This window comes from Takifugu flavidus, chromosome 22, assembly GCF_003711565.1.
Source record: "Takifugu flavidus isolate HTHZ2018 chromosome 22, ASM371156v2, whole genome shotgun sequence".
Classification (NCBI taxonomy): Eukaryota; Metazoa; Chordata; class Actinopteri; order Tetraodontiformes; family Tetraodontidae; genus Takifugu; species Takifugu flavidus.
The window spans coordinates 132,078-143,041 of NC_079541.1; the positions used below are offsets into that span (position 1 = coordinate 132,078).

A 10,964-nucleotide genomic window follows, 5' to 3' on the forward strand; every position below is an offset into this window, starting at 1 on the left:
GATTACCCCATCTCATGGGCTGCTTGACTGTTCTGGAATCAGATTACACAACAAACGCTTTTAATGAATATAATCACATGTAATCAGATTCTTTAGGATTTACATGGTAATGTCAAATTACAGCATCGCCACGTTAGCATACTGCAGATGAAATGCCAATATTTATAATCTGATTACTCAGCGGTGCCAAAGGTCCTCAGTTGTTTTCAGACTGTTAGCCTCGTTTAGCATAAACGCAGTATCAGGTGTTTGAGTAGTGACGGCGCCCCGACGAGCAGTCCGATCGGAGAGGCCGGATCATCCGTGATCCGTTTGGGAGGGTGGTCCTGTCACACTGGGCACCAGGAACCAAGTGTGTTGTCATCGGACTCAGGAAATGGTTTGAGCTCGGACAGGAAGTGACCGATTCTGTCACATTCTGCTCACAACAACCACGATCGTCCCACTTTATTTACAGGCTGAATATTTACAACAGGGTTCAGGCCCGCAGGCCCCCGTCCAGGGTCAGCGTTCCGAACCTGGAAAACAGGGTTACACGGTAGTCCGATTACACGCAGCCAAGGCAGAAGCAAACTAGCTCAAGTTTAGCATTCCTGATAGCATTCATGGTTCCGATGACGTGTGTCTAGTTCAGCGTCCATATTCTGATTGGCATGAGTGCTAGGAATGGCTGTAATCTGATTACATTCTTATCATTGTGATACCTCTCCAGGAAGTGGTTGTTCTCTGCCAGCTCTTTGACCACGCCCTCCATTTCCTCCTTCAGTTTCTTCATCCTGAGGAACAACATGGCATCATTCACCCGCTCTAGGTAATCTGATTGCACGCTCTAGGTAATCTGATTACACGCTCTAGGTAATCTGATTACACGCTCTCAGTATTCCGATTACAGGCTTAGGTAATCCGATTACACGCTCTCAGTATTCCGATTACACGCTCTAGGTATTCCGATTACACGCTCTCAGTATTCTGATTACACGCTCTAGGTAATCCGATTACACGCTCTCAGTATTCCGATTACACGCTCTCAGTATTCCGATTACACGCTCTAGGTAATCTGATTACACGCTCTCAGTATTCCGATTACACGCTCTCAGTATTCCGATTACAGGCTTTAGGTAATCCGATTACAGGCTCCAGGTAATCTGATTGCACGCTCTCAGTATTCTGATTACAGGCTTTAGGTAATCTGATTACACGCTCTCAGTATTCCGATTACACACTCTGAGTATTCCGATTACACGCTCTGAGTATTCTGATTACAGGCTCTCAGTATTCCGATTACAGGCTCCAGGTAATGCGATTACACACTCTAGGTAACCCGATTACATGCTCTAGATAATACAATTACACGCTCCAGGTAATCCGATTACAGGCTCCAGGTAATCCGATTACAGGCTCCAGGTAATCTGATTACACGCTCTCAGTATTCCGATTACAGGCTCCAGGTAATCTGATTGCACGCTCTCAGTATTCAGATTACAGGCTCTAGGTAATCCGATTACAGGCTCCAGGTAATCTGATTGCATGCTCCAGGTAATCTGATTGCATGCTCCCAGCCGTCACACATTCAGATCATTGTCATGTCAACGTGGAGGAGGAGGAGGGGGAGGAGGAAGAGGAGGAGGAAGAGGAGGAGGAGGAAGAGGAGGAGGAGGAGGAGGGGGAGGAGGAAGAGGAGGAGGAGGGGGAGGAGGGAGGAGGAGGAGGAGGAGGAAGAGGAGGAGGAGGGGGAGGGGGAGGAGGAAGAGGTGGAGGGGGAGGAGGAGGAGGAGGAGAGGAGGAGGAGGGGGAGGGGGAGGAGGAGGGAGGAGGAGGAAGAGGTGGAGGGGGAGGAGGAGGAGGAGGAAGAGGAGGAGGAGGGGGAGGAGGAGGAGGAGGAGGAGAAGAGGAGGAGGGGGAGGAGGAGGAAGAGGAGGAGGAGGAAGAGGAGGAGGAGGAGGAGGAGGAGGAGGAGGAGGAGGTGAGGAGGAGGAGACTCACCCCAGCGTCATCTCCACCAGCGTGTTCTGGCTCAGGTAGGCCTGGGACTTCATCCCACTGGACACCAGAGGCAGAACCTTCTGAGGCAGCTGTTCCTGCAGCTGGGAACAGGCAGAATGATGGGGTGTCGCCATGGTTACCCATGTGAGCGCAGCAGGTGATGCAACGTTACCTTCAGGCCTCTCTCCATCAGCATGGCCACCTCCTTCTCGATGCCGATGAGCTGGGCGGACAGAGTGAGCAGCTGCTTCCTCACGTGATGAACCTTCCTGAGAACAAGTCACAACTCTTTCATCTTCCATCTTTCATCCCTGTTGCCCAGCAACAGGTCACAGCCTGGACCCTGCTCTCACCTGAGCCACTCCTCGCTCTTGGAGATGAAGAGGCGGTACTTCATGGCACATTCCTCGGTGAACAGAGAGCCCGCTTTGCTGGCGTGAAGAACCAACTTCTGCCTGTCAACACAGCGCACGTGAACACGCTCAACACCTGGTGCACGTTCAGCCTTCTGGCTCCTCCCACAAATTCTGCTGCTTCACACTTTGGCAGATTCTCTCAGTCTCGTTGCCTAATCAGACAAGAGGATCTGGGGACGAATGGGACTAATGGGACTATTGGGACTATTGGGACTATTGGGATTAATGGGACTAATGGGACTATTGGGACTATTGGGACTATTGGGACTATTGGGATTAATGGGACTAATGGGACTATTGGGACTATTGGGACTATTGGGACTATTGGGACTAATGGGATTAATGGGACTAATGGGACTATTGGGACTAATGGGACTATTGGGACTATTGGGACTATTGGGACTAATGGGATTAATGGGACGAATGGGACTAATGGGACTATTGGGACTAATGGGACTAATGGGACTAATGGGACTATTGGGACTAATGGGACTAATGGGACTATTGGGACTATTGGGACTAATGGGACTATTGGGACTAATGGGATTAATGGGACTATTGGGACTATTGGGATTAATGGGACTAATGGGACTATTGGGATTAATGGGACTAATGGGACTATTGGGACTAATGGGATTAACGGGACGAATGGGACTATTGGGGTTAATGGGACTATTGTGACTAATGAGATTAATGGGACTAATGGGACTATTGGGATTAATGGGACTATTGGGATTAATGGGACTATTGGGATTAATGGGACTATTGGGATTAATGGGACTATTGGGACTAATGGGACTATTGGGACTATTGGGACTAATCATCCATCCATCCTGTCAACAGGAACCACATGAAGCTGCTGAGACTTACTTGTCAAACTTGTGGATCTGCTCCTCGTTGTAGGGCAGACCTGAGCACAGATTGCGGATCAGTCACGTGTTCCTGTTTGTGATCATGCTAACGATAACGATCACGGTAGCAGTTTAGCAGTAAATTAGCATGAAGAATGAAGGACTCACGTCTCTCTGCTTTGTCCTTCTTAAACTGTTGGTAGATGGCTGTGATGGCATCCAGCAGCACTTTGATCTTCTCCACACTGCACATTCAAAGTCACAGTTTTACACACACACACACACACACGCACACACACGCACGCACACACACGCACACACACACACGCACACACACGCACACACACACACCACACACACACACACACGCACACACACGCACACACACGCACACACACACACACACACAACACACACACACACAACACACACACACACACAACACACACACACACACACACACCACACACACACACACACACACAGCCATACTTCCTGTCCTCTGGATGCGTTCCCACTTGCTGAGTCCAGCTGTCGGTGAGAAGACCTCCAGGCAGGAACTTGCTCTTGATGTCCTGCGAGGTGCGTTCCAGGGGCTCCAGAGAGCTGGAGATCTGCACGCACCCAAACACACAGACTTCAGATCACATGACCTGTTTCTGTGACGTTCCCGTCTCATCTCTGAAGCTCATGTTTGATCATCTGGCATGAAAGAAAACTCACTCTGAGGATCTTCTTGTGCATGTCGGAGATCTCGTCATACTCTGATGACATCGCGTTCGCCTGCAGCAGAACCTCAAACCTGCATGACAGAGAGGTCATGTGACACCTGAGGCCGATGATGCAGGAAGAGAGGGGGTGTGTGTGTGTGTGTGTGCTCACAGCTGTTCTGTCCGCTCCAGGATCTGTGTACAGTAGTTACACAGGTGGAACACCTCTGACTTCTTATGAAGAATCTCACTGTAGTCCTCCTTCATCAGCTCGCTGCATCATCATCATCATCATTAAACAGGTGAGAGGAGATGAGATCATCTTTAATTCATCCATCAGTGACAGCAGAGAGAGACGGTCAAGTCCTCACACACACACACACACACACTCATTCATTAGGTCACACACACCACAACCCACTTGTGCTGCTCCACATCATCCACAAGCACCACCAGCAGCACACCAGCAGCACCAAGCAGCACCAGCAGACCACCAGCACCACCACACCACCAGAAGCAGCAGAAACCAAAACAACCAGCAGCAGCAGCAAAACCAGCAGCACCACCAGAAAAAAACCACCACCAACAGCAGCAGCACAAAACCACCACCAGCAGCAGCAGATACACCAGCAGAACCCACCATCAACACCAGAAGATCAGAGCAAAACCAGCACCACCAGCAGCAGCAGCAGCACCATCACCAGCACACCACCAGCAGCAGCACCCACAGCAGCACGCAGCAGACAGAAACCACCAGCAGCAGAACACCAGCACCAAAGCAGAGCAGCAGACCCAGCACCACCAACAGAACAAGATAACACCAGCAGAAGCACCAGCAGACCACCAGAACCACCACCAGGCAGCAGCAGCAGCACCACCAGAAACATCAGCACCACCAGCAGCAGCAGCACCACCACCAGCACCACCAGCCCACCAGCAGCAGCAGAAACATCAGCAGAAGCAGCAGCACCACCAGCAACAACAAGAAGCAGCAGCAGCACCAGCAGCAACAAACCAGAAAACCAGCAGCAGCAGAACCACCAGCAGCAGCAGCAGAAAACCACACCACCACCAGCAGAACGCAGCACCAGCAGCAACAACCAGCACCACCAGCAGCACCACCAGCACCACCGCAGCAGCAGCACCAACAAGCAGCCAGCAGCAGCACCACCAGCAACCACCAGCACCACAATCACCACCATCAAGAACAGCAACAAACCAGCAGCAGCAGCAGCAACAACCAGCACCACCAGCAGCACCAGCAGCACAAACAGCAGCAGCAGCACCACCATCATCAGCAGCAAACCACCACCACCACCATCAGCACAAGCAACACCCAGCACAACCTCAGCAGCAGCAGCACCACACAGCAGCAGCAGCAGCACAACCACCAGCAGCACCAGCACCACCAGCAGCAGCAGCAGCACCCACCACCAGCACCACCAGCAGCATCAGCAGCACAACCACCAGCAGCACCAGCACACCACCATCACCATCATCATCACCATCATCATCACCACCACCACCATCATCATCATCACCACCATCATCATCACCATCATCATCATCACCACCACCACCATCATCATCATCACCACCATCATCAGCATCACACCATCACATCATCACCATCATCACCACCATCACCACCATCACCACCATCATCATCATCACCACCATCATCATCATCCTCACCACCATCATCATCACCACCATCATCATCATCATCACCACCATCATCACCGACCTTCAATCAAAATTTACAACAACTCACATCAGACCTCGGACTCCTTTCCGGACCAGTTCCTCATAGACCAGCAGAGACTCTGACGTCTTCCACAGGTGACCGACGTCACCTGCAAAAGTCTGAAGAACAGAGTGTCAGCCAGGTGGACTCTAGGGGGGGTGAGGGGTCTTAAATTACCTTAGCATAGCTAGCATCCAGATCCAGGTCATAGCGAGGTTGAACTTTAGGTGGGCTTGCTGGACACAAGAAGATACAACGTTAAATATTATGATATAAATGTTTCTATATAAATGTTGTGAGGAAGCAGGAAGTGACCTACGGTCTTCAAAGATGAGTCCAACAGTGGCCACAGAGTCGCGGCTCACGAGCATAATCGGGTTGTCCCTGGAGGTCTTGGGGAAGGTTTTGGCCTGCCGGTTGGGGTCCAGAACGAGCCTGCGGCCTTCGTAGAGCAGCTCCTGGTTGTGCAGCGGGATGCTCGTCCTGCGCGATAGCAGCTCCTGGAACAGCACCACCCTGTGGAGACCAAGGGAACAGCAGGTCTAGACTCCACCAAAGCACCAACTATTCTGTCACATTTCTGGTTACCCTAGCAACCACACAGCAGATGGTCATCATGGTTCATCCTTTTCACCTCTTTTAGTTTTTCCCCACTTTGGAATTCTATTTTTTGGATTCTTAAAATGTTTTTGGGGGAATTTCTTTTATTGAATTACAAGCAAATAATCCCAGTGGGTGTTGAAGCGTTGGGGGACCCAGGAAAGACCTGCAGCTGGTGCTCTTACGTGTTGTACTCATGAATGTAGACATGGTGAAGCGTGGCCTGCTGCAGACTGAAGACGTAGACCACGGTCCGATGGAGGATGTCGTTGGTCTCTGCAAAGAACTGGTCAAAGCCCCAGCACTTCTCTTGATCTGCCTCCAAGATGTTGGCAAGAACTGGTGTCAGGAGGCTCTGGAGGCCCCTGGAACAGCCAAACGTAGAGCCATGACCCACAATGCACTGCTGCCAGCAGAGGACACCAGCACTTCAGAGGTTCGTCTTACTTGGACAAGCTGCAGGAGACCGGCATCTCGTTGCTCCACTCGATCTTCCCATTTTCACACTTCTGGTGTCCAGAGATGGTTCCGGGAGGTTTCTCCGTGATGATCTTATACCTCCAACCATCAAAGGGGCACATGACTGGCTGCACACATTCGTTGCTGGTCCTTTGGACTTGACGAAAGACTTACATCACTTCCTTGTTCCTGCGTGGTCCTTCAAAGGGCCTGAAGGGGAGGCTGCCGGTGGCCGCGTGGTAGAAGGTCACGCCGATGCTCCACAGGTCCACGGTGGCTCCGTACTTCTTCTGATGGTCCTTCCTCAGGACAGCTCGCTCGTACATGTCTGGGTGCTGCAGAGCAAGCGCGCGTTAGCGTCTGTGCTAACAGAGCAAACACCCTCGCGTACACAGGTGTACGGAGCTCTGAGCACACGTACGAGTGTGAATGTGAGTGGAGCTGGATGTGTACAGGTGTGTAGCTGGATGTGTACAGGCGTGTTGCTGGATGTGTACAGGTGTGTTGCTGGATGTGTACAGGTGTGTAGTACAGGTGTGCAGCGGGTTGTGTACAGGCGTGCAGCGGGTTGTGTACAGGCGTGCAGCGGGTTGTGTACAGGTGTGCAGCGGGTTGTGTACAGGCGTGCAGCGGGTCCCACCAAGTATTCCTCGGTCCCGTACAGGGACACAAACTGCTCGTCGTCCTCCAGTTCTCGCGCCGCTCCGAAGTCGGTCAGCTTGTAGACGGAGCGCCCGTCCTCTCCGATCACGCGCATGATGTTCCCGGGCTTGATGTCGCGGTGGACGATGCCGTACTCCCTCAGGTGGTTCATACCTGCCACTGCAGACACAGGAGCCAATCACAGGCCAGCTCAAAGCGGCACGTGCCGCGGCCTCAACGGGAATCCTCACCAACATCGTGGAGAACGATGAGGAACTCGTCTTCAGGGAGACCGTAAGCGTTGGACGACTCCTCCAGGACGGTGTAGAGGCTCCCACAGGGACAGTACTCCATCACCAGAACCTTGTGGCGGGTGTTGGACTGCAGGAGCAGAGGAGAAGGTTCAGGAGCAGCTCTGGCAGGAGGAGCCACCTCCATCGTGCCCAACACCCACCTCTTCCTCCACAGCAAACAGCTTCACGATGTTCTTGTGGTTGAGTTTCTTCAGAACCTCAAACTCTCTCATCTGGACATCGAGCGGTCGCAGGAAGCTCAGGTTGTTGAACACTTTGACGGCGTACAAGTCGCCTGTTTTCTGTCAGAAAATCATCATTTTGAAGGGTCAGGGTCAGGGTCAGGGTCAGGGTGAGGGTCAGGGTCAGGGTCAGGGTGAGGGTCAGGGTCAGGGTGAGGGTCAGGGTCAGGGTGAGGGTCAGGGTCAGGGTCAGGCTCAGGGTCAGGGTGAGGGTCAGAGTTAGGGTCAGAGTTAGGGTCAGGGTCAGGCTCAGGGTCAGGGTGAGGGTCAGGATCAGGGTCAGGGTGAGGGTCAGAGTTAGGGTCAGGATCAGGTCAGGGTGAGGGTCAGAGTTAGGGTCAGGGTCAGGGTCAGGGTGAGGGTCAGGGTGAGGGTCAGAGTCATGGTTAGGATCAGGGTCAGGGTGAGGGTCATGGTTAGGATCAGGGTCAGAGTTAGGGTCAGGGTTAGGGTCATGGTTAGGATCAGGGTCAGGGTGAGGGTCATGGTTAGGATCAGGGTCAGGGTCAGAGTTAGGGTCAGGGTTAGGGTCATGGTTAGGATCAGGGTCAGGGTGAGGGTCATGGTTAGGATCAGGGTGAGGGTCAGAGTTAGGGTCATGGTTAGGATCAGGGTCAGGGTCAGAGTTAGGGTCAGGGTTAGGGTCATGGTTAGGATCAGGGTCAGGGTCAGGGTGAGGGTCATGGTTAGGATCAGGGTCAGGGTCAGAGTTAGGGTCAGGATCAGGGTGAGGGTTAGGGTCAGGGTCAGGGTCAGGATCAGGGGTCCTACCTTGTGACGGCCACGGTAAACATTGGCGGTTGCTCCCTGACCCAGCAGGTCTGAGATCAGCCACAGATAGTTGGTGGTACTCTGCATTTGATACTGACAGAGAAAATTCAATAATTATTCAAAATGTTCAGGCTCTTTGTGCTTTCATTGTTTCCATTTCTTCCCAAGACTCTTAAACAACATGGTTACAAATCTCATTATTTATTTTAAAATATCCATAAAAAGGATATGACAAGTCAAAGTTTGGTCAAATCAAATAAGTGATTTTCTTCCTAGATTAATACAAAAAATCTAAATAGCAGTAATTTGTTGTAATCTAATAATCAGTTGTTCTGTTTTTTTTATGAAGTTAATAATCTTTTTAGTCAGCTTCCAATTCGTATTCAGGTCGCAGTTTCATGACGTCACTTGTGTGCGTCGGTGGGAAAGTCCCGGTTCAGAAAAAGAGCCTCTCTTCTGGAGTGTGAAGCAACACCGGGGACGATGAAACGGCAGATTCGCCGAATCGATGATCGACAGCGAACCGGAAAATCAGAAAAGATCAAATTCCTGAACACAGCCATCAAAGCGATGGAGGTGACGTCACAGCTGCGCAGCCTTGCGAGGAAATCAAAGAAGCGCTGTTAACCATCGGATTAATCTCGCTTAACTAGTCCGGTTGATCACGAATTGTCCCCGTCTACATTTTCGCTTTTGATGAAAACGGAGGTTTTGGGACATGAACACGAATGAAACAGAATCGTCGAAAACAGGGCAAACTGACCGTTGACAGTGCAGCAGGACACGGAAGCGGTTCGCTAAACGGTGCGGAACCGGACGGGTCCGGTAGCTTCGGGTGGGAAACTGTAACTTTGGAAAAACAATCAGATTTACGTTGTTTATTTCCTCACCCTTCCGATGGCGACAGGCTGCCTCTTCCGCTGTGCCGCCGTCACGTGACACGGGGGCCAATCAGCGCACAGGAGATGGGCGGGGCGTGTCTAAGGACCGCCCCAAGAGACAGACGAATTAAATAAACGAAATCTGCGTTTAACTTGACTTCTATTCCCATTTTATGTATGTACGTCCGCCCCGGCAGTCACGTGATCGATTAATGGATTATCAGGTGTAGGAAATGTATCCATTTGGTTTCTCTGACCAATTAGCGACGTATTTCGAAGGTCACCACGGTGACCCCGGCCGCCCCCAACCCTAACCCTAACCCTAACCCAGCTCTTCTGCAGCCACCGTTGAAGAGCTTCACGCTGACATTTGTGACGCGCCGTGAGGAATATGAAGGAAATGTGCACACAGTAACAACACACTCAGCTTTGAAAAGTTCACCCAGTTTATATTTGAAACCAAAAAAGGGATCATTTCTGACAGCGTTGAGTGGCCGTACATCTGATTTACAGAAAGTCCCCGTAGAAAAATGCCATTAGTGAAACACCAGAGGAACCAAATGTTGGTCGCGTCTAAATGTTCTGCAAAAACGTTCAACCTGGAGATGGAAAAAAAAGTGCTTTCCTTGGATTCTGAAGAATTTCTACCTTCTTTCAGTCTTTTCAAAGACTTTCTTCACCCTTTTACAGAATGTTTGTCAGATAAAGTTCCAGAACTAAAACAATTCTCACTTTTTATTCATTTTCTGCCAAAACACAAATATTCAAACAGGGTTTTAACTGCAGAAATGAATTGTTGCTTTATTTTACACAAAAATGTGACTTCTTAGTTCCCTCAGATTTGTTTGTTCCCTTAAATTTGTAAATCACGTTGTTATAACATTGGATGAAACGATCCAGATCTTCGTTTGAGTTCTGAGTCGCAGAAACAGGAAGTTGTTGAGAGAAGATAAAAGAAGTGATGGGAGGAGACGGCTGATCTGGAGTCAGCTGCATCTTTGTCTCTTCCAAACGCTTGAAAACACCAAAGTTTGGCCAGTGAAGGTTTGGATCTATAAAAATAAAGGAGCTGTAAAGTGCAGTGAGGATGAGAACGTCTCCAAAACAAACAATTGACAAGTGCAGAGAAACGCAGAACCTGCGACAGGTTCCAGAGCCAAAACTCCCGTTTCCCCGCTCAGGACACCAACGAGCGTCCGAGACTTGGCGAGTCAGTCGTCACGTGGGTTTCATCGCTCTGTGCTCAGATTTCTGTCATTTAAAACGCATCCAGCCGATATTTGCTGGATTCTGGTACTTTAAATCCTTCAGATTTCACTTCACGCAGATCTGAACGAACCAAGAGCCTCCAGGAGCCTCCAAGAGCCTC

The 10,964-nt window shown here is 50.6% G+C and overlaps 1 protein-coding gene and 1 long non-coding RNA gene across 3 annotated transcripts; one reads left to right on the forward strand and one right to left on the reverse strand.

The window, feature by feature from the left end:
• Positions 1-43: 43 nt before the first annotated feature.
• On the reverse strand, positions 44-9,669 carry tbk1 (TANK-binding kinase 1). Of its 2 annotated transcripts, none has more exons than XM_057021996.1 (21): positions 9,605-9,669; positions 8,715-8,807; positions 7,863-8,003; positions 7,660-7,789; positions 7,407-7,588; positions 6,941-7,101; positions 6,755-6,865; positions 6,493-6,672; positions 6,027-6,223; positions 5,885-5,943; positions 5,735-5,826; positions 4,133-4,234; positions 3,974-4,052; positions 3,743-3,864; positions 3,419-3,495; positions 3,270-3,309; positions 2,337-2,438; positions 2,156-2,252; positions 1,984-2,084; positions 705-776; positions 44-518 (listed from the first exon to the last, which is right to left on the reverse strand). In XM_057021996.1, the coding sequence occupies exons 2-21, from the start codon at positions 8,799-8,801 to the stop codon at positions 479-481; spliced, it is 2,172 nt and encodes a 723-aa protein (XP_056877976.1). In that variant the 5' UTR covers positions 8,802-8,807; positions 9,605-9,669; the 3' UTR covers positions 44-478. The 2 variants fall into 2 exon arrangements, with proteins under 2 accessions (XP_056877976.1, XP_056877975.1); XM_057021995.1 differs by having other exon boundaries at positions 9,478-9,668.
• Positions 8,305-10,320, forward strand: LOC130518991 (uncharacterized). Its single transcript, XR_008948193.1, has 2 exons — positions 8,305-9,290; positions 9,622-10,320. It is a non-coding gene; the product is annotated as an uncharacterized LOC130518991 (long non-coding RNA).
• The last annotated feature ends 644 nt before the right edge of the window (positions 10,321-10,964 follow it).